The sequence below is a fragment of the Mauremys mutica genome, chromosome 4 (assembly GCF_020497125.1).
Source record: "Mauremys mutica isolate MM-2020 ecotype Southern chromosome 4, ASM2049712v1, whole genome shotgun sequence".
Lineage (NCBI taxonomy): Eukaryota > Metazoa > Chordata > Testudines > Geoemydidae > Mauremys > Mauremys mutica.
In genome coordinates, this window is record NC_059075.1 from 98,227,367 (window position 1) to 98,248,977 (window position 21,611).

At 39.6% G+C, this 21,611-nt stretch overlaps 1 protein-coding gene across 3 annotated transcripts in view; it reads left to right on the forward strand.

Annotated features, from left to right (window-relative positions):
• The window catches only part of SBF2 (SET binding factor 2), a 595,592-nt gene that overhangs the window by 398,467 nt on the left and 175,514 nt on the right, over positions 1-21,611 (forward strand). For 2 of the 3 annotated variants that reach the window (XM_045015032.1, XM_045015034.1), the window contains exons 14-16: positions 2,664-2,868; positions 4,823-4,932; positions 7,084-7,233. In XM_045015032.1, the coding sequence (XP_044870967.1) occupies positions 2,664-2,868; positions 4,823-4,932; positions 7,084-7,233 (465 nt within the window). The remainder of the gene's footprint in view (positions 1-2,663; positions 2,869-4,822; positions 4,933-7,083; positions 7,234-21,611) is intronic. The other variant, XM_045015033.1, reaches the window with a different exon arrangement.

Sequence of the window (21,611 nt, forward strand, 5' to 3'; positions counted from 1 at the left end):
TTCATTTTTAAGTCCTTCATGGCTTATTCCCCGTACCACGAGTTATTTTGTATACACTATTGAGATATCAGTCTCCACCTCTGCTCTGCTAATGATGCCAGCCTTCATTGCCAATTTCTTAAATTTTAAAACAAGCATTTTACTCTCTCTTCTCCTCCCCCATGCATGGAAGGAGCCCCTCTTAAACACTCATAAAGTCACCTCGTTGCCCTCCTTAATATCCCATCTTAAAATTCTCCTCTGCTGTGATGCCTACAAAGAACTTGTTAGTAATTAGGCAACTGGTATGTTTTGACTGCTCTTCCCTTGCTCAGCAATATTGTCTTGTTACTACCTTGTGCTCCCATGTTTGTTTGGTGTATCCACCAGTTCTCTCTTTTCTTATATGCAGACTTTGAGTTCTTTGTGTTTGCACAGCACCTGGTACAGTGGAGCTCTGATCTGTGACTGGGCTCCTAGGCAGAACCTCACTACAAATAATGTAAGAATGTTACTGGCATGATTAACAATGAATCCCAGAAAGTAGCTGATTGAAGAGTAAATCTCTTATCAATCTGATTGACATTCACACCACCCCCAGTAGCAGTGAGATGCAATGCTATTAATACCAACCATGGGAAAGGTCTTCCTGAAAAAAGCAGGCTTCTGCTACATTTACTAAGAGGCAGAAGACATGTCTGCATGTAAGAGAAGCACTGCATTGATAGTGGTACAGAGAGATCCCAAGACAGCCTACAGAGCCACAGCAAACCAACCAGATATCCTGAGTAGACACGGCAGTTATAGAAGCCTATTACGTGATTCCGTTGCAGCACAGCACATAAGTGTTGAGACTGAGGCCAGCCTCATACTGATTACGTAGCAGCTAATGTAGAGATCATTCTAATGGAACAAATAAATCAATGTCCTGCCCTGCTCTGAAGTTAAAGTTGCACATTTTTTTCTTTTTTTGCTTAGAAAGGACCTCTTACCTACAATTTGCAGTGGGGGGGCAAATGGGTTTTTTGGATTAAAAAGTAAGTAATAAAGAACACAGAATGATGAATGAAATATGAATGGATGTGAATTATCATGTCTTTAACTACTTTTTCTGAGTCCAGTGTTCCTGAATAATTTAACATTCTTTTCAGGGATTGAGTATATTCAGAAATCTTTGCAGCTATGCATAATGCTCCAGATCAGTCTAAATGCATCTATATTAGCACAAGGCTTTTTACCCAGGCAAAAACTATTAATACAAAAATATTAAGATTTGCATTGAGCCAGGTTTGCAAATCTCAGTTTCACCAATTTTTTCTTAATATCATATCACCATCCCTGCAAGTATCACTTATCAAACTGAGGGACGATTTAGATACCTTTTGTATAAAAATAAAATCACTTGAGTCCCAGTGATTCTTCAGCTGAGCTGCTTTAAGGACCTTACATAGTATCCAAATTAATGTTTGGAAGATTAGGCCAATTTCTGTTTTCTTCAGATGAAGAGGATGAATTTGTTATACTGTAAACTAGTTTTGCTTGACAAATAATTCTTAGATCAAAGCATTTCAGATCAAGGGTGGGGAAAACTTAAAAGGTTTTTAGAATTAAGAACTGTAGAATTTTTTTTTTAAGTTGCAGTGTTCCATAAAAAGCTCTAATACAATTCTGAAATAATTAATGTTTTGAAGCATGTTTTTCTAATTAAATTGATTACTTTATAGCTTATACTTTAAAAATAATTTTAATTTCATCACAGTCTATTGGTTGAAGGGCTGTCATTGGTCTTGGTGCTCTTTATCCTCTCTGTTTTAAAAGGAGTTGACACATGATGTCTTTTCTAGGACCTTGACTTAGTGACCACTAATGCATGAGGCATATACAATCCTAGAAATGTAGGGCTGGAAGCAACCTTGAGAGGTCATTTAGTCCATCCCTACATGCTTATGCAGGACCAAGTATACCTAGTCCATTCCTGACAATTGTTTGTCCAACCTGTTCTTAAAAACCGGTAGCGATGGGGATTCCATAACCTCCCTTGGTGTAACCCAGGGGCAGGCAACCTATGGCACGCAAGCTGATTTTCAATGGTACTCACTCTGCTCAGTCCTGGCCACCGGTCAGGTCTGAGTTGCTTTGAATGCCAACAAAACTCATTTTATAAATTGTGTGGCTGAGGCGCATACTGTGACATTTCTCTGTCATTTCAACATCATGTGAGCTTACCCAGGAATTAAACAGTTCATAAAATCCTTTAAAATCATAAAAGTGAAGTTGAGAAAGTTACAGTTAAGGGGATTGGATTGATGAGAATTTGGAACATAACATTACTGTGTAATTTTGAGTATGCAGAGTTTTTATTTTTTAAGCATGAGGGGCACACAAATTGTCCATGAAATTGGGCTTTATGCTTTTTCAACAAGCCAAACATTCAATGCCTGCAAAATGTAGAAGAAATTTTTGGGTTTATGCAAAGATTATTGTAATGCTAAAATGTTCTGGTGCTATTACAAAGACTAAGGCCTTTTTCAGTAGCGGGGAGCACCTGCCAACTTCACCTATTGATTGACAACTCAGTGATTACTCTTTATTTGTCTGTGTTCCAAGATATTGTGCTGCTTCTATATGAAGTGTTAATATAAAATAACTATATTAGGGTAAGATGTTATGTTTTTTGGTTGCAGGAGAATCCAAATCCTCACATGGCATTTCAGAAAGTTCCACGGCCCACGGAGGGATCCCATTTACGAGTTCATATCCTTCCTTTCCCCAAAATTAATGACAGCCGGGTTCAGGAACTAATTCAAGAAGGCCTGGCTAAGAACCAAAGTGCACCACCTGCTACTCGGGTAGAAAAAAAGTGTGTGGTTCCTGCTGGTCCACCTGTTGGTATGTTGCATTGTTATCTGCCGTATATTTATGAATCCACATTAGCATAAGTGAAAACATCTACTTTAATTAAAATGTGTTTTAATGAGGTGTTTTACTGAGAGATGAGGGAAAGCAAGAAGGGAATTCCTATCGTAATGAATTGAACATATCATTAATGTATCAAATTTGTTGTTCCCAATTCAGCACGTATATAGTGGGTTGGTTTCAGAATTAATGTAAGATCAATGTGCCATCTCAATACCTTTTTTTATAAGAGCTAGGTATTATAAACTTTCTCAGAACAAATGCAGGTAGAAAGTTTCCGAAAGTAATGAGCAACTTGCCTTTATCTGATTGAACTGTAGATTTTCCAGTGTACACCTTTTTAATATTAATTCCCCTTCCTCATGTTGGCTATGTCAGTACACATAGGAGCTCTTATGTGTGTGTAGGGAGGAAAGGCATATTCTGCTCTCACATCCGTGGCATTCTCTCTATTTTTGATGGGGGGGAGAGGGGGAGAGAATAATCTTTTATCAAATAATCTCTAGAATTCAGCAAATTCTAGATAGGAGAACTGAGTTGTAAACTTGCTTTTCAAGTCAGAAGTTTAAATGCTTGATTCTTCTGAGGACTTTTATTATAGAGGATCCAGTTTTGTAAATTCTTTGAAACAGCTCTAGGTTCCTCTACTTTAAGGAACCATGTATTATTTAATCAGGTTATCAAAAAGGATGATTCTTAGCACAATATACACAATGTTCATTGGACTGTCAACAGAAAAATCTGGCTACCTGAAATTTGTCATGGTTCATTGATTTGCACATTTTTGAGTGTAAGAATCCTCATGGAAAATGATGAATTACCCCCTTTGTATTAGTAGAAGAATGAGGTACATCAAGTTGCATGCAAGACTTGAGTGTCTGCATTACACTTGTTTCAGTGTACATGATAACAGAAGTAATGGATAGTGAACTATCAATTTATTTAATAAATGCTTTGTGTTTTGTTTCTTTAAAAACCAGGCAAATATGGAACTATTCAGCTGTTTAACCTACAGCCGGCTAAAAAATAAGACCTATTTTAATTAGCCACTGCAGTTTGTTGGATATAAAACTTAGGAGAGATAACCAATATGGTTATACGCTTTTGCAGCAAGGCAAAACAAAGATGCAAAACATGCATAACAAAGAGGTTGTCAGAGAGCGAGTATAACTTTAGGAAAGTGAAATTACAAACAGAAATTTGATGTGTTTCTGTAATACTGAGTTTGGTGAGTGTAAAAAAAAAAAGTATGGTTAGCATTGTGAGATGGAGCCGAAGAAAGATTCTCCACTAGTTCATTATCAACTGGCCTGGTAGCAACTCGAACATGAATCTGTGCATGTGGACAAACCAAAGAAGAGAGATTAAGACGAGGAGCCAGGAAGGGCAGAATTTTTTTAAAAAGAAGTACAAGTTGAAGTAATTAAACTGTTGTGCTCATGTAACTGTGATTTCTATTCCTGTACAGTAAGATGAAAATAAATGACGGGGGTCATGGAATTCACTTTTTTCATGCCATATTGGTTAAGATAGTGATCTTGAAATCCAGACTCAATTAGTATGTTAATACTGTTAATTTAGTTTTACAGGTTGGAGTCTGGTTGCCTATATGAAAGAGGCAACCAAAACAAGCAAATAAAGACTCCACTTAAAATTCAGAGCACGGCCACCAGCAAGCCAGCAGCAGGCTGTTCTGCATAAGGGTAACTGAAGAAAAGCAAGACTGAGCAAGAACTTGTTTTTAAAGGCTACTTAACAGTTTGTAAATTCCTTCTCGTATAAGCCTAATAATGACAACCAACTTAGCAAAATAAAATTCAGACTTGAAGCCATGTTAGAATTTTTCTAAAAGTACTGTCTAATTACTATTTGTGGCTTTTACAGAGAAACTGTTTCACATCTGTGTGTACTTCTCTTTCTTTGTTAGTTTCCATAATGGAAAAGGCCAGTACAGTTTTCAACAGTGCACAGAGGCTGGAAGTTGTTAGAAACTGCATCTCATTCATATTTGAAAATAAAAATTTGGAGACTGAAAAGGTAATAATAATAATAATAATGATAAAGTTAACTCTCCTAAATAAGCATTTACTGCCTCCAAGTTACACTAGCACATGGTAAGTGACTGAGTGACCTCCTCACAAACCCTGTCACATTTCTTGTCGTGTTTTTTAATGTTCATTATCTGTTCAATCATTTAAATGAGTGATAATGGTAAGCAGTATAACCACCAAATGGTCTAAATACCATACCATATGGTAATGCACAATTGCTCCCTCTGAAGACCTGTTTTTAATGTTCAGTCTGATCGTTCAATTTTTGGCTAACCATCCAGAGATTATTCATCACATATTATTTTCTACATGAGTTTACAAAAAAGATCATTGAGAGTTTCAGCCTAATTGTTCCAGTTGTGAGGAATGTAAACAAAAAATAGGCATAGTCATTTAGGGCAGGTCTACACTAAGGGCGGGGGTCGAACTAGGGTACGCAAGTTCAGCTACGTGAATAGCATAGCTGAACTCGAAGTACCCTAGATCGAACTACTCACCCGTCCAGACGCCGCGGGATCGAAGTCCGCGGCTCCAAGGTCAACTCCGCCACCGCCGTTTGCAGTGGTGGACTACCGGAGTCGACCGGAGCGCGCGGGGAGTTCGAACTATCGTGTCTAGATTAGACGCGATAGTTCGAACTCCGAGAAATCGAACTCACCGCGTCGACCCGGCAGGTAAGTGTAGACTAGCCCTTAATCTCATTGTTTGCCAACAGGTGCTCTACTGAACTTTTCAATTGAGTTAATTCTTGTCTGTTTTAAAAGTGATAACAGAATTTAGTACAATGTATAGAACACAGGACAGTGCTTAACTATTTGACTGACTCATTTTTAGTAAAATCCACTGGTAACTTGCCGCAATTGTTATACTTGATAGTTTTATTATTTCTGCCTTTCAGATATGGCCAGCTTTTGTGGACTCCGTCCATGGAATTTTACAATTATTAATTCAACAGCATATCATTTATTTATTCTTTTTACAACAAAAAGCTCAGGACAGAAAACCAAGTGGATTGTCAGCTTGATTCAGAAAACAAATTAGAGCTTTAATTCTACTATTTTTTCAGTTTTGTACATATATCACATATGTAGTGGTGAAATCCATGTGATAAAATGAATTCTTAAGTGTCTTTGTCTCACCTGCATTGTGCCCACAAATCCACCTCTTTTGAGACTATTTCCAACACTCCAAACCTCTGAGCAACTTCTAGTGGCCGCATTTAAAGGGAGGGGAAAAAGTTGATCCAGAAATGTTATTTCGCCCCCCACTCATTAGATTTGGAGGAAGTTGTCTTTCAAATTTCACAGATCTGTGGTTCATGCCAGACAGTATTCGATCCTGAAATAGGAATGTAGTTTAATTATGTCAGAACTCATCAAGGCTGTAAAATGACATATATTAGAAGTGAATTCTAGATATTATGTCTGGAAAAGTTATTTTAGGAAATTTGTAGAGATTTCTAAAATTTAGCTATAAATTTGCTCTCCATGGAGACCTGTATAGATGAGTTCATATACTAAGTCACTTGGCTTTAGTAGTGGAGGGGTATGAAAGAATCCCATTAAAATTAGTAATAATTTTTCCAAGCATTTTTAAAATAGTTTTTCCATAAAATATGTAGTTTATTTAGAATACATCATGGCATGGGTATAAAGATTTTATTGGCACTTGTTTGGGATGATCTGCATAACATACTAGTGGCTCCACTGCTTGTGAATAATATGTCCATCCCAATCTCATGCTGAAAAATTTTATAATTCACTATATATCAGGACAGATTCTCAGGACCTAGCCTGTCATATGTTCTGTCTCTACCAGAGTGACAGAGAGCCCTCACTCTCATGCACAATAATCTTCTGACTGATTTCATATTCGTTTTGTTACTTATCTGTATTCATTTTTCCCACTTTGGGATTTAGCAGAAAATTTCTGCAGTTTATTAATGATGTATATAAAAAGAACAATGAGAGCTTGAAAGTCAATGCCTGGTTTAGTGAAAAATCAGTTATGAGAATTTGATGTTCTGGCTCTGGACTTTTAATTTACTGTTCTTATTTGAAGTGTCTTGACAAAGAATTAAAGACATTAAAGTGGCATTTCAGATCATTTTAATGAGGTTAGGATTTCTTCTCTGCAGACCCTGCCCGCTGCATTGAGGGCGCTAAAAGGAAAGGCAGCTCGACAGTGCCTCACACAGGAGCTAAGCCTGCATGTTCAGCAAAATCGGGCAATACTGGATCACCAGCAGTTTGATTACATAGTGCGGATGATGAACTGTACTTTACAGGTACTTTATGCTTCTTTTGGCCTCCTTTCCCATTCCTCCTTGGTTATTTTAAAACAGCATTGATGGTGATGGTGGGGAAACAAAATAGAGTTTGATCGGGGGCAATGCACTGTAGTAGATTTAACAAGTGTTACCTGTCCATAGAGTTCTGAGACCTTTAGAGTTGAAAAGATAACAAGCCAAGATCCACGTTGCTCTGGCCAACCAAGTACATCTATTCAGTACCATAGTGTTAAATCTCCTTTCCATTCATACTGTAATATGATGTTCAATTTTTTGTTTTCTTTTGAAAAATATTAATTATTCCATTAAGCATATTGCCATCCTTAAAGAAATTGCCTTTTAAAATTGTTTCAATTGAGTTGAAGCTCAGGATCTGTCTACTTTATGCTATTTCTGTTGAGAACCTTAGCTTGAGAGTTCTTTACTGACATTTTGCACGGTGAAATCCAATGGTTCTGAAAAGTGCCACCAATATGGACAAAAGCATAGACCATCCATTATCCAGTAAGTGGTGCCAATTGATTGGTACAATATCAGTTAGAGAATCCCCTTTCACTATAGACCATCAATACAGAAATGGATTTACTTGTCTCACGTGCCAAAGACAATTTTAACAGTAATAGTTTATTTTATCTGATTAATGATATTGTATGTTACATAGCAAAAAATTACTTATTGGCTAGAGAGAAAATTCTGACTACCTTGTAAAGATGACAGCTTTAATTTGGTTTCAGTTAACCTGTAAAAGTGATTGGGGGACTGGTATTCATGTTTGTCAGTGGTGAGATTTTAGTGTCAGAGGTACTCCCTACAGCTGTTTATAGCTTGCTTTTGAGATGATCCTAATGATTATTTTTTTTAAGTATTCTGTAGCCAAAGTCTGAGCAGCCTATTCCAGCCAAACTAAAATAAAATAAACCATGTAGATCATTTTGGCCTTCATTTGAGCTATTTGGTCTGACTATGTACTGGCATGTACTTGTCAGAAATTGTAGGTCTGATCTAAAAGTCTGCAGGGTTTCAGCCTAGCATCTGAATATGTTTAAAATATTTTACATTTTTAGAGTGTGATAATGTTTGCTATGGGTAATTTGTATCTCTAACCTTTTTTCCTTTAAATCATTAAAGTTCTAAGAATTACATTGCAAAATGTAAAAGAAAGATCTTTGAATATCAGCTCTTTATGGGTTTCCATTCTTAAAACAAAGGGTCAAGCAAATTTCCTCATTTTAATTCATCTGGCTAGTTGTTTTAAAGATGTTTCTCCATGTTTTAATATTAACTTTTTGTGGTGTATAGTGTACATTATGGTGTAATGAGAAGAAATTCAGAAAGATCATTATAGCATCTGTATTGTCATGCAGATTAGAAGAAAACGAAGAATACAGCCTCATAATTTAGAATACAGCCCATAATCGTTTAGAAAACGAAGAATACAGCCCCATAATTTGACACCATTTTGTAATGTTGTATATAATTTGTTACACTAAAAATAGTATGGCTTTTACCTTCAATTTGTAATAAATTTAAATAGCCATAGATGTTTACGTTGATGATTATTTGAATATGAACTGTGTATGGCTATATGATGCACTGTATCTTTCATAGTACAAACTCACCACATCTTAGACTCATGCTGATATTGAATGTTACAAATAGGCCCAAAGGTGAAAGCCTAGCCTTGAATTTGTTATTTGTGGTCAACATGGGATTTATTAATATTTATATTTCTTCTTAGACCTGTGTGTTTTTGAGGGTCTAAGTTAACAGTCTGAACATTTTTAAAGCAGTGAAAGTTCCATAGCCGTGTGTCCAAATATCAGTAATGTTATTTTAGAAAAGCAGTATTGGTCAAAATGAAACAAATCTAGATAACAGTGATTTTATCAATAAATAATTAAATAATTATTATTGCTTTCCCCTAACCTTGAGAAGTTCTGTTTCCTATACATAAGATGGCGAGGTTTTTTTCCAGTATGCATAAGATAGAGTATAATTACCACAGTGAGATTGCTTATTTCCTTTATCAAGCAGTTTTTATGCCGACGCAATGAAAAGTGGTTGGCAAAACACATAGCCCTCCTCCTGTGCATTTGTCTGTCACTCAAAAGCAAGATCAGCTCATAAAACTGTCTAAATAGTTCCATTTGCTTGGAATATGGAAATAATTACATGAAAATAGCTGTGTTTGAGAAATATTACTTTTTCCAAGTTTGAAGAGATTGAGGTTGTTTAAGCAGTTATGAGGTGATTGTTCAAATGACAGGTATATGTGTAGGACTGTGCTTATTCACGTTTTACATAAGATTTAGTGTAAATAACTACTTTGTCGCATTCTTTTTCTGTAATGCTGACTTTATTAAAACTACCACAAGAGCGGTAAGAACACCCATTGTTTATATAAATAAGGGGTCAGCGTAGCAGCCGTGTTAGTCTGTATCCGCAAAAAGAACAGGAGTACTTGTGGCACCTTAGAGACTAACAAATTTATTTGAGCATAAGCTTTCATGGGCTACAGCCCACTTCATCGGATGCATGCAGTGGAAAATACAGTAGGAAGATATATATATACACAGAGAACATGAAACAATGGGTGTTACCATATACACTCTAACTAGAGTGATCAGTTAAGGTGAGCTATTACCTGCAGGAGAGAGAAAAAACTTTTTGTAGTGGTAATCAAAACGGTCCATTTGCAGCAGTTGACAAGAAGTTGTGAGGAACTGTGTGTGTGTGTGGGGGGGGGAAATAAACATGGGGAAATAGTTTTACTTTGTGTAATGACCCATCCACTCCCAGTCTTTATTTAAGCCTAATTTAATGGTGTCCATTTTGCAAATTAATTCCAATTCAGCAGTCTCTCGTTGGAATCTGTTTTGGAAGTTTTTTTGAGACTTTTACGTCTGTAATCGAGTGGCCAGGGAGATTGACGTGTTCTCTGACTGTTTTTTAATGTTATAATTCTTGACGTCTGATTTGTGTCCATTTATTCTTTTACGTAGAGACTGTCCAGTTTGGCCAATGTACTTGGCAGAGGGACATTGCTGGCACATGATGGTATATATCACATTGGTAGACATCCTAGCCCAGGGGTGGGCAAACTTTTTGGCCCAAGGGCCACATCTGGGTATGGAAATTGTATGGTGGGACATGAATGCTCATGAAATAGGGGGTTGGGGTGTGGGAGGAGGTGAGGGCTCCAGCTGGGGATGTGGGCTCTAGGGTGGGGCTGGGGATGAGGGGTTTGGGGTGCAGGTGGGTGCCCTAGGCTGGGACCGAGGGATTCGGAGGGCGGGAGGGGGATCAGGGCTGGGGCAGGGGGTTGGGGTGTGGGAGGGGTTCTAGTGTGCAGGCTGCAGGCGGCGCTTACCTCAAGCAGCTCCCAGAAGCAGCGGCATGTCCCCACTCCGGCTTTTACGCAGCGGCGTGGCCAGGCAGCTCTGTGTGCTGCCCTGTCTGCAGTTGCCATCCCTGCAGCTCCTATTGGCCGCATTTCCAGGCCAGTGGCAGGTGTGGGGGTGGTGCTTGGGGCAAGGGCAGCATGCAGAGCCCCCTGGCTGCTCCTACCCATAGTAACCGGACGGACGACATGCCATTACTCCCTGGCAGGAGCTCAAGGGCCGCATTTAAAAAATCTGGAGGGCTGGATGCAGCCCTTGGGCTGTAGTTTGCCCACCTCTGTCTTAGTCTCATGCAAATATGTTCTCAGGAGCAAATCCACCACAGTTCTGCTTCATGAGGGAGACAGGATGTAGAATATTGCCTAGGAGAATCCGTACCTCAAGTTCCTGGCTGAGGAAAGGGAAAAGGTGTAGCCAGTGCACTGACAAACCATGCAAATGATCTGGGCCAGTGGTCTCTGTAGGAGGAACATAGTGTGCTGTGACTCAGAGGCTTCAGAAGCAGCCACAAACTGGCTACAAAACTGATTCATGCCCTATCTCTGGGTTATGAAGGATTCCTTTTCTTCCCACATTTCCCTGTATATCCCCCTTGTAACATTCATTTACCCAGCTTTTGTGCTGGGGACGTGAGTTTGGCCCTTCAGAAATATTCCTGGCCCAGTTATTTATGGGCTGTTACAGAGATAAAAACAAAACTAGTAAAACTGTCCAGAACTGACCAAAACAAATTGTTAGTACTCCAAGCGGCACCGACTAAATTAGCTTTTTTTTTTTTTAAAGGCATACTATGTAAATAGTGAAATTATTTTACGCACACACTGTTTTCTGCTAGGACTTATTTTAATTTGTCTGGCCTTCTTGAGCAATAGCATTTGAAGCTATCTTGCACATTTTAATAGCATTCTTAAACCTTTTCTGATTGGAGTCACCCAATACCCATTTTTTTTTAAGTATCGTTACTTTTGCGTTCATCCTAGGTAGTCTGTAGATGTTAAATACTAGGCATTCAGGTGCAGCCTTTGAATGTAAATTTTTTTTTAAATCTTCTGAACTAATTGCTAAAATACTGTAAAGGTTTCGTGAACTTTTCTTATCTAAGAATAACATGGTGACAAAAGTTTGACAGTATTTACAGGCCATTTTAGTTTGGAGCTATGATATTCTATCAGCAAGGGGAGGATTAAGACGCATGACCTTTTTGAGTCCTTGGAGCAGGGCTTAATAATCAGAAGAGACTAGAGGAACAGTGTTGTTGTAAATGCCCTCTCCTCAAATTCTCAAAACAAGAGGTAGAGCACACCTAACTTAGAATATGCAGAGGGAACAGATATATTGAGTAAGAAGGTCTCTGAGTATCTCCATACTTTTTTAAAACATAAAGTGGAGCCATCCATTTCTTAGTAGCAAGCTTGGCCAATTTGCAAGATTTTCTGATTCTTTCCCAGACATTTATACAGTTAGTTAGAGATGTAATCGATAACATTTGTTGCTCCACATGTGGAAAACAGTCACTATTATATTTTCAAGCTGAAGACATCTTGGGGCAGAGACAATCTTTTTGCTCTGTGTTTGTACAACACTTAGCAGAGTGGCATCTGGTCCATGACTAGGACTCGAAAGTGCTATGCTAACACAAATAATAAATAATGGTAATTCATAATTTAAGTGTGTCCCTCTTTGTCCACCCACCTTGGGTTTTGGAACATTTTTTTTCTTAATATATATAGTGGCATTTAGCTGATTTCCTTTATCAACTAATGGGTGGAAATGATAACTTTTTAAGAGGACATGTTACACTCCTTTATACAAAGGAGCTATAAAATCAAGATGTATAAAGTGATTTCTCACCAAAGCATTTATAGATGCATCTATGATGGGATTCCTGTGGTACAACATTGAACTGTGGGATCGCTGTGCCCCTTAACACTCCTCCATGATGCTTTGCTAGTGACAAGAAGCAAACCTCTCAAGGTGCTGTGGTCACTCAGTCAACATCATTCAGTTACATGAATGCTCTCTAAGCCGCTCATGAATCATACACAGGGAAACACCAGCACTCAGAATCATCTCTTGAACAATGCAAGCTCATTAATTACTGTATATACTTGTTCATTAGCTCATTCGTTTATAAGCAACCCCCCAAAATAGATAGGTAAAAATAGCAAAAACTGTATGACCCTTTCACAAGCCGACCTTTCATTTCAGGGGTTGGAAAACTTTGGCTCCCGACCCGTCAGGGTAAGCCGCTGATGAGTTGGGATGTTTTGTTTACTTGGAGCATCTGCAGGCATGGAGCCCCTCAGCGCCCTCTGGCTGCAGTTCACCGTTCCCACCCAATGGGAGTTGCGGGAAGTGGCGCGTCACTTCCCGCAGCTCCCATTGGCTGGGAATGGCGAAATGGCGAACCGCAGCCATAGGTTGCTGAGGGGCTCCATGCCTGCAGACACTCCAGGTAAACAAAACGACAATGTATTAGATATTCAATTCAATGATTCCATAGAGTTTAAAATCATCAAATTTTGGTGTAGACCCGTTTATAAGCCGACCCCCGCTCTTTGATGCATCACTGTTCTACCAAAAATATACAGCTTATGAACGAGTATATATGGTAGTTCCAAATGGTGTCACTTCGTCAAAGGATAGTCGACATGATTACTAGCCTTTGTAATCAGAGTAGATTCCCCAAGCAATTTAGACAAACTCACTGGTAAGGATAAAACATTAAAACAATTTTATTAACTACAGAAAGATAGATTTTAAGTGTTTATTAGTGGTAGGCATAAAGATCAGAGATAGTTACCTAAGAAAATAAAAAGTAAACATGCATTTTAAATCCTAAACGTTCAGACTAAGCAAGATTTGAATTAAACAGCTTTTCTCACACCGCTGGATATTGCAGGCAGGTTACAGTTCTTAATACACAGGCTGAATTTCCTTTTCAGCCTGGAACCAGTCTTCTCAGTTCAAACTCTGTCTTTCCAGCATTCTTGTTGCCTTCAGCACAGGTGAAGGAGGAGAGAGGTGGACTCATGATGCCACTGTTCCTTATTTTATACTCTCAATTCATGGCCCAGGAAAGATAATGGCCCAGGTATGTGCTGCTGAGCCATGCTGAGTCACAGCATCGAGCAATCCCCATTGTGTGGTGCTCAACTGTCTCTTACAGAATTTTAAATCTCTTGTTTACAATTCCCCTGACGGTCAATGGCTCATGGTCACTTAACACACCCACACCACCTTTATTGTCACTGGAGAGCTACCAGTGAGTGTTTCCCAAGCTCTCAACATTTCAATAACAACCATATAGCAAAATCTCATAACTCCATACTCAATAATGATATGCATATTTTAACAGAACAATGAGTTTCAGCAGATCATGGCCTTTCATATGATATGTTACAAAGCATGCTTTGTCTGAAATATCTCAACCACATATGAATGATGAATATGGGGATTACAAGGTGCTACATTGAGGTACAGTGCATCACAGCATCATTGAAGTGATCCTGAGAATTCCTTCTTAGTGGTTATATTTTGTTTCTAACAGAGGTGTCCAGTGATCTTTTTTTGAATAAGAAATTCCATTAATGAGGTTAAATGAGAAGATCCTCAACTGTGAAAAATGCCACACGTATAATGAAATCAGAAGGCTTCTTCATTAGTTTCCAACAAGTGATATTCGATCTCACCAGCACTTCCCAAATTCTTTCCCACTAGATAATTTAAGTGCATCAGAAAAACACACTTTTACTAAATAACTCCTTCCCTTTTATTTCTAACTGCATAAGAATTTAGGTCACATACTGCATATCTTGCACTCCCAAAACTTCTATATAGGTCATTAAAGAGTTGCTGTAGCTAACAGATGTATAATATCCTGTTAATAATCCCATATGTTTTATCACCAGTATTACTTGGCATATTTTTAAAGTGTCCATCACAATAATATTTGCAGAATACATCAGTTCCCTCAAGGAAAAGGATCAAAGTCCCTATGCCCTTCTCCACAGATCAGCAGTTCTCAAACTGGGGCTTGCGGCTGAAGCCAAAGCCTGAGGGATTGGGCTCAGGGTAAAGGTCCCCTGGCTGGGGCTGAAGCCCTTGGGCTTAGGCTTTGGTCCCCTACCCTGTTCAGGGCAGTGGGGCTCAGGCTTTGACTTTGGCTCCCCACCTGGGGTGGTAGGAATCAGACGGGCTCAGGCTTCAGTCCCCCCTCCTGGGTGATGTAGTAATTTTTGTTGTCAGAAGGGGGTCGCTGTGCAATGAAGTTTGAGAACCCCTGCCATAGATTAAAGCCAGTTATGTTTTTAAAGAATCAAAGCTAGAGGTTTGTTTACTAGAGTATCTATCTTGAAGCCATTTTGCAACTCAGTTTTGATAAAAAGAGAAATCTTACAACATTCTCTCAAAGTGGCAAGACTTGTGTTTATCTGGATCTTTGGGCTCTATCTGTCTCAGCCTCTCAATCAGAACATTGTCAATGGCAGAGTGTGAAGCAAAAAACTCTCTCTCTCTGAAGGATTTGCCTTAGCCTATTTAGAACTTGAAGTAAAGGAGTCAAGGATTTTGAAATGGCCCCTTATTGGATAGACAGACAATGTATGGAATAGAGGACTGGTCATGCTTATCTGCCTTACTTAACAGGAAGGAAATTGCATGATGAACCCAGTTGTAGTTTTTAGGTTACCTTCAGGGTCAAGTCATGATAGAGCAATGTGCAGTAGGTCAGTCTTGAAGTGCCAAAAGTATGTGCCACTGTGTCTGTATCTGCATCTGAGAAGTAATGGCATAATCTGCTAAAAGAGAAATGAAAGATATAATCACCACTCATAGCGGGCAATCCAAAAGGGCCTGGACGTTGTGGGACGCATTGACAGGAGGACAGATATCTTTTAATGAGGGGCATATCAGAGCTAAATCCTCAAAATACTTGTCTCTATCTACCAGCATCATCATGTGGTCTTTTGGGAATGGACTTTAAGAATATTTTTCCTCCACACTCCTTAAAAACATTCTTTCCATTCCCTGCGTAAGGGTGTTTCTCCTAAGAGATTTTAAAGTAGTGCCAAGTATATAAGTAGCAAAAGTATTACGATAATGGTTAATACTTCGATGCTGTGCTATCATAGGTATTGAGTTCCTTTTTACTTATGTTAATTAGATAACTTTGTTTATAGTATTCTGCAGTGTTTATTACATTTTGTATATTAGTTTAAATGATATCTCCATATGGACTGTTGTAATCTACAACATGTACAAGTGTCTTCTACAAACTGTTTCAATTATGTTTATTTTCTGCTGCTATGGTTGCTTGGCTAGCATTTACAGTCATTCAACTTAAGTAAAATTCCATAGGTAGCATTCTTTATTTTCTCTTCTGTTTTTTCTTTAACTAGCCCTTTAGTTTTCCATAAGAAATATTTTTCTCTGCCTTGAAAGTAAAGATTGGCAGTAGTTGTAAAGATAATTGGATCTGAAAAGCATGTGTACTCCAAGTTATATACCTGTACAATACCTTGATTAATCATAACTTAGAATAATTAGCAGTTTTGATTGTGGGGAATATATTTCAAACAAACCTGAGTGCATAAAATATTGACTTAAAATAAATACGCAGTCCTAAAATGATGCTTTATCCTGTTTTGCAGGAGATGCTTTTTTTTTCTGCTTCAGATATATAGTATAGGCACTATGTCTAGCTCTCTTTATATTTATATAAATTATATATTTATATAAATTATATATGTTACATATAAATTATATGTGGAAAACACATATAAGGAAAGATTGTTCTGTATTAGGATGCTTTTTGTCAGGGGTTAGATTATTTTAGCATCCTTGCAATGGCATTTTATTAAATATTCAACCAAATGAGTTAGGTAGAAATGGGTTGATTGTATAATAATTAATACCGTTTATTTTTGTCCAGATTAGGCACATAAGAATTAAATCAATTTTCTTTGTGCAAATATTTTTCTTTGGTGCCATCAATTTGTCTTCTGCAACCATAAAGCTTAAAAATTGTCAAACAACTCTTACAATCTAAGCATCCAGGGAATACTGTCCAATAACTAGAAAGATTTTATTATTTCCAAGAGAGTGAAAACTACTATGCCCATATGAGTCAGAATATTGGGCCCAGTAAACATAAGTGAAACTGCATTCTTCATATTTTAGGTTGGAAGCAGTGTATGCCAGATGTCTTTATTTTGGAAAGTTGTTATGTCTTTGAAATGCTTGTCCTTCCAACCTTTTTCATTGGCTCACCTCTCTGTTGCTCAGCTTGATTAGCAGTTCTGTAAGCAGGGACTCTTAGAAGTACTGCTGGACAGCTGCAATTCTAGGAAGTATTTAAAGATATTTTGAAGAGGTAGAAGAGATATTGAAGAAAGATTGTGGAAGTTTACTGGGCCCACTAACTATTCCAGTACTACCGCTTGAGAAAATAAGTGAAAGAAGAAATGAGTGGCGGGGGGGAAAGGCAAAATATTAGTTTCAGTATCATGGACTTTCTTTGTGGAAAATAATTGATTGTAGAGCAGGGGTTCTTAAACTGGGGGTCAGGACCCCTTGGGGGGTCGCCAGGTTATTACCTGGGGGGTCGCAAGCTGTCAGCCTCCACCCCAAGCCCTGCTTTGCCTCCAGCATTTATAATTGTGTTAAATATATAAAAAAATATTTTTAATTTATTAGGGGGGTCGCCCTCTGAGGCTTGGTATGTGAAAGGGGTTGCCAATACAGAAGTTTGAGAACCACTGTTGTAGAGAGTATGAAAATCTCTCACTCAAGCAGAGCAATGTGGTCGTGTTCAGTAGCTTGAACTATTTCTCCTAGCATTTCTTATGCTATTAGATATGATCAGGATGTGATATGAGTCAGAGGGCAGATGATCCAGTGATTAGGACATTAGCATGGGATGTGGGAGACCCAGGTTTAATTTTCTGCTCTTCCACAGACTCTAGTCAAGTCATTCAGTTTCTTTGGCCTAGATTTTTAAAGGTACTTAGGGGTTGCTCTGCTCACCATTGCAATGCCCAGTTGACTTTGGAGCTTAAGACTCATTGACTTTTCACTTTTGAAAATGGGACATAGGGTTTGTCCGCGTGGCCGCACAGTTCAGACTACAGGGGTGAAAATTGCCGTGTGCACTGTAACTCCACCATGCAGATGGTGCAGGCACAAAAAGGTACATGGTTCACATTAACTTAGTGTAGAGCAGTATGTTAATGTGAACCACTTACCTTTTAGTTCACACCCGCAACATCCATATGGGAGTTACAGTGCAGCTCTCTAGTACATGCTGCAAGTCACACTCCCGTAGTCCAAACTGCAGGGCTGTGTAGAGGTACCCTTAGACTTCTAAATCATCTAGGCTCTGTAATATTGAGCAGAACAACACCTACATACCTTGATAACTCTGGTCCTTTGTGCCTCAGTTCCCCATCTGTAAAATGGGGATAATAGTATTTCCCTACCACATCAGGGTATTGTGAGGATAAATACATTAAAAATTGTGAGGTGCTCAGATATTATGGTAGAAGAGAGATATAAGTATGTTGGACAGGCAAATCACAGAAGTATGGCTTTTTTAATCTCTCTATATATACCTACAATAAGAGACTGTCTAAAAATATTTAAAAAATGAACTTAATGAATAAGGCACTCTTAACAAAGCGGTATGGTCTAATGGACTAGGCAGAGGTTTGAGAGGCAGGAACGTCTCAATTTTAAACCTGGCTTTTCAGTTTACTCACTCTGAATCCCTGAGGAATGGTCACTTATCCCTTTGAGTGTTTTCACCAACTGTAATATGGGGAAACTATACTTACCTAGTACTGGGTGAGTTGTGAGGTTTACTTTGTTAATGTTTGTGAAGCACTGTAAAGTTGTAAAAGACTTGCAGTGATTTCACATATTTTCACTGAAGTCAGTGGAAGTTTTGCATTCAAAAGATGGTAGGAGTGGGTCTTTTCTTCTATTTTACAGCACAAATCGATTTAATTCCCGTTACTAGTTCTTGGCTGTCTTATGGAGTTTATTTCAGAGCAAGGCACTTCACATCTTCTGTTTGTTAAATTTTAGGTTTTGAAAGTTATGGTTAGTTTATGCATTTTTCTTTGTTATTTATTTTACTCTCTAGCCAATTAAACTTTGTTGAATTCTTTCATAATTTCTTTGCAATTTGTTTTCTTTACAAATTGGACTGGTAAGTTCACATCTGTGTATGTTGTAACATAAGTGGGTCTCCTCATTCCATGTCTTTTTATTTCTTGCTTAGCTATTTCTGATTAACTGTTCATCTGTTCTGATAGTATATTGGTAGTATGTTGGGTTTGCTTTACAGTATTGTTACTAAGGGCATGTCTACACTGGCAGAGTTACTGCGCCAGGAGTTACAGCGCTGCTCAGAGAGTGATGAAGGGAAACAGTGTTGTGTGTTCACACTGTCAGCTTCCTGTGTTCACAATAGTGTGTTCACACTTGCAGCGGTATTCAGAGCAGTGCACTCTGGGCAGCTATCCCACAGAGCACCTCTTTCTCTTCTGCCACTAAGAGTTGTGGGAAGGCGGAGGGGGTCACAGGGCCTCCAGAGTCCTGTACCAATGCCCTGTAATGCATTGCTTCGCATCCTAGCAATCTCTGTGCTTCCGTCCGCATTTGACACCATCTTTCAATGGTTTGTGTACTGCACGCCCTGCCTCTTCAGGCTGCAGGAATGGATCCCGAGTATGCTGCTCGCTCTGACCAATATGTCACAAGTGGAAGTGGAGTTATTCCTTAAACTACAAAGGCAAGAGGAGTGTGACATTGATCTCGCCACACACAGTAGCTACGACACAATATTGCTTGTGGCATTCATGGAGGTGCTGACCACAGTGGAATTCCACTTTTGGGCTCGGGAAACAAGCACTGAGTGGTGGGATCACATCGTGATGCAGGTCTTGGATGATGAGCAGTGGCTGCAGAACTTTCGGATGAGGAAAGCCACATTCATAGGACTGTGTGATGAGCTTACCCCAGCCCTGCGGTGCAAGGATGCAAAAATGAGAGCTGGCCTGTCATTGGAGAAGTGTGTGGCGATTGCACTGTGGAAGCTGGCTACTCCAGACTACTACCAATAGGTCGCTAACCAGTTTGCAGTGGGAAAGTCTACTGTTGAACTCGTATTGATGGAAGTGTGCTGGGCCATTAATCTCATCCTTCTCCAAAAGACCATGACTCTGGGCACCATGCGTGACATTGTAAATGGCTTCGCATAAGTGGGCTTTCCTAACTGCGGAGGGGCAATAGATGGCATGCATATTCCAATTCTGGCACTAGACCACCTAGCCACCGAGTACACTAAGGGGTATTTCTCAATGGTTCTCCAGGCGCTTGTGGATCACCATGGGTGTTTCACAGACATTAATGCAGTCTGGTCCGGAAAGGTGCATGACACATGCATCTTTCGGAACACTGGCCTGTTAAGAAAGCTGCACGTAGGGACTTTCTTCCCAGATCAGATCATCACTGTAGGGGAAGTTGAAATGCCCATTGTGATCCTGGGAGACCTCTGCCTACCCCTTAATGCCATGGCTTCTGAAGACACATATGGGGCAACTTGATAGCAGCAAGGAGTGGTTCAACAACAGGCTGAGCAAGTGCAGAATGACTGTTGAGTGTGCTTTTGGCCATTTAAAAGCCCGCTGGCCATTTAAAAGTCTGTGGGAAGCAGGACGTGGCTGGTGACAATATTCCTATGCTTATAGCCGCGTGCTGTATGCTCCATAATATCTGTGAAGGGAAGGGTGAAAGAGTTGGACCACAGAGGCTCAGTGCCTGGAGGCTGAGTTTGACCAGCCAGGGACCAGGGCTGAGGGGTGCAACGTGTTGCCATAAGGATCAGGGATGCCTTGAGACAGCATTTTGAAGCTGAAAACCACTAATATTTGTTGGTATGCGCGGGAGTGCAATGCTTGTAATGTTAGGAGGTAATTGGTGTAGACGATGCAATATGTGGGTTTAACATAATTGTATATTGCTTTGCAGGGCTCTTTTTGCTTTCAATTAATAGAATAAAGATTGCTTTCAAACCAACACAATTCTTTTATTAAAAAACAACTGGAGGAGAGAGTCAAACAAAAAAAACATCAGCAGTGAGGGGGATGAGCGAAGGGAAGGTCTCAGGAGGAGAAGGGGTCCCGGGGCGGCCAAGGACTTGTGTATGTTCAGGGATTGTATCCAACCTTCATATCCTTTGGAGTACAATGCAGCTGGTACTGTACTTCAGCAGGGCCAAACTGCAGAGGGCTGAGTGTTGAGGGTAGTGGGAGTCCGCAGTGCTGGACTGTAAGGGGGGAGGAGTGGAATGCCGCAGGTATACCCTGGAGCCAGGAGGTTGATAAGAACGGGTTGGCGGTATCTGGGGGGAGCATGGGAAAGAGTTTTGCGACAGCGACTGCAAGGGAGGGCAGGCGTGGAGCTGCTCAGTTTGAAGAGCTAGTATCACCTGGAGCGTGTCTGCTTGGCACTCCATAACCTTTAAGAGCCATTCTGTGGCTTCATTCTGGCTTGCCACTTTCTCCTTTCAGTCCCTCTTCTCGCTATCCAACCACTCCTTCAATTCCTGTTTCTTGGTGGTGGAGTACATCATACCACCACGCAGAAAATCCTCCTTAATGGGGCAAAACAGCTCTTCCAAAGAACCTGCTGCAGTGGATTGCCCAGTATCTCCACAAAAGTTTTCTGGAGATCCCTTGAAGTGAGGGAGTCAATCAACAGCCTGTTCTGCCGCTCAGATTAGGCATGTGGTGGGAGACAAGCCTGCTTTCTACAATCCTCCTGCCCCCAACAACTCGCTTCAGCGATTCCCAAAATCAAATCCACTTATCAGGGGCCTCCTCTCCTGTTTGCGTTTCGCCAACATCCAACAGCTGTGAGTGGCTATCCTCATCCATGGTAGAAAAGAGCTCCTGGCTGCATGCATATCTG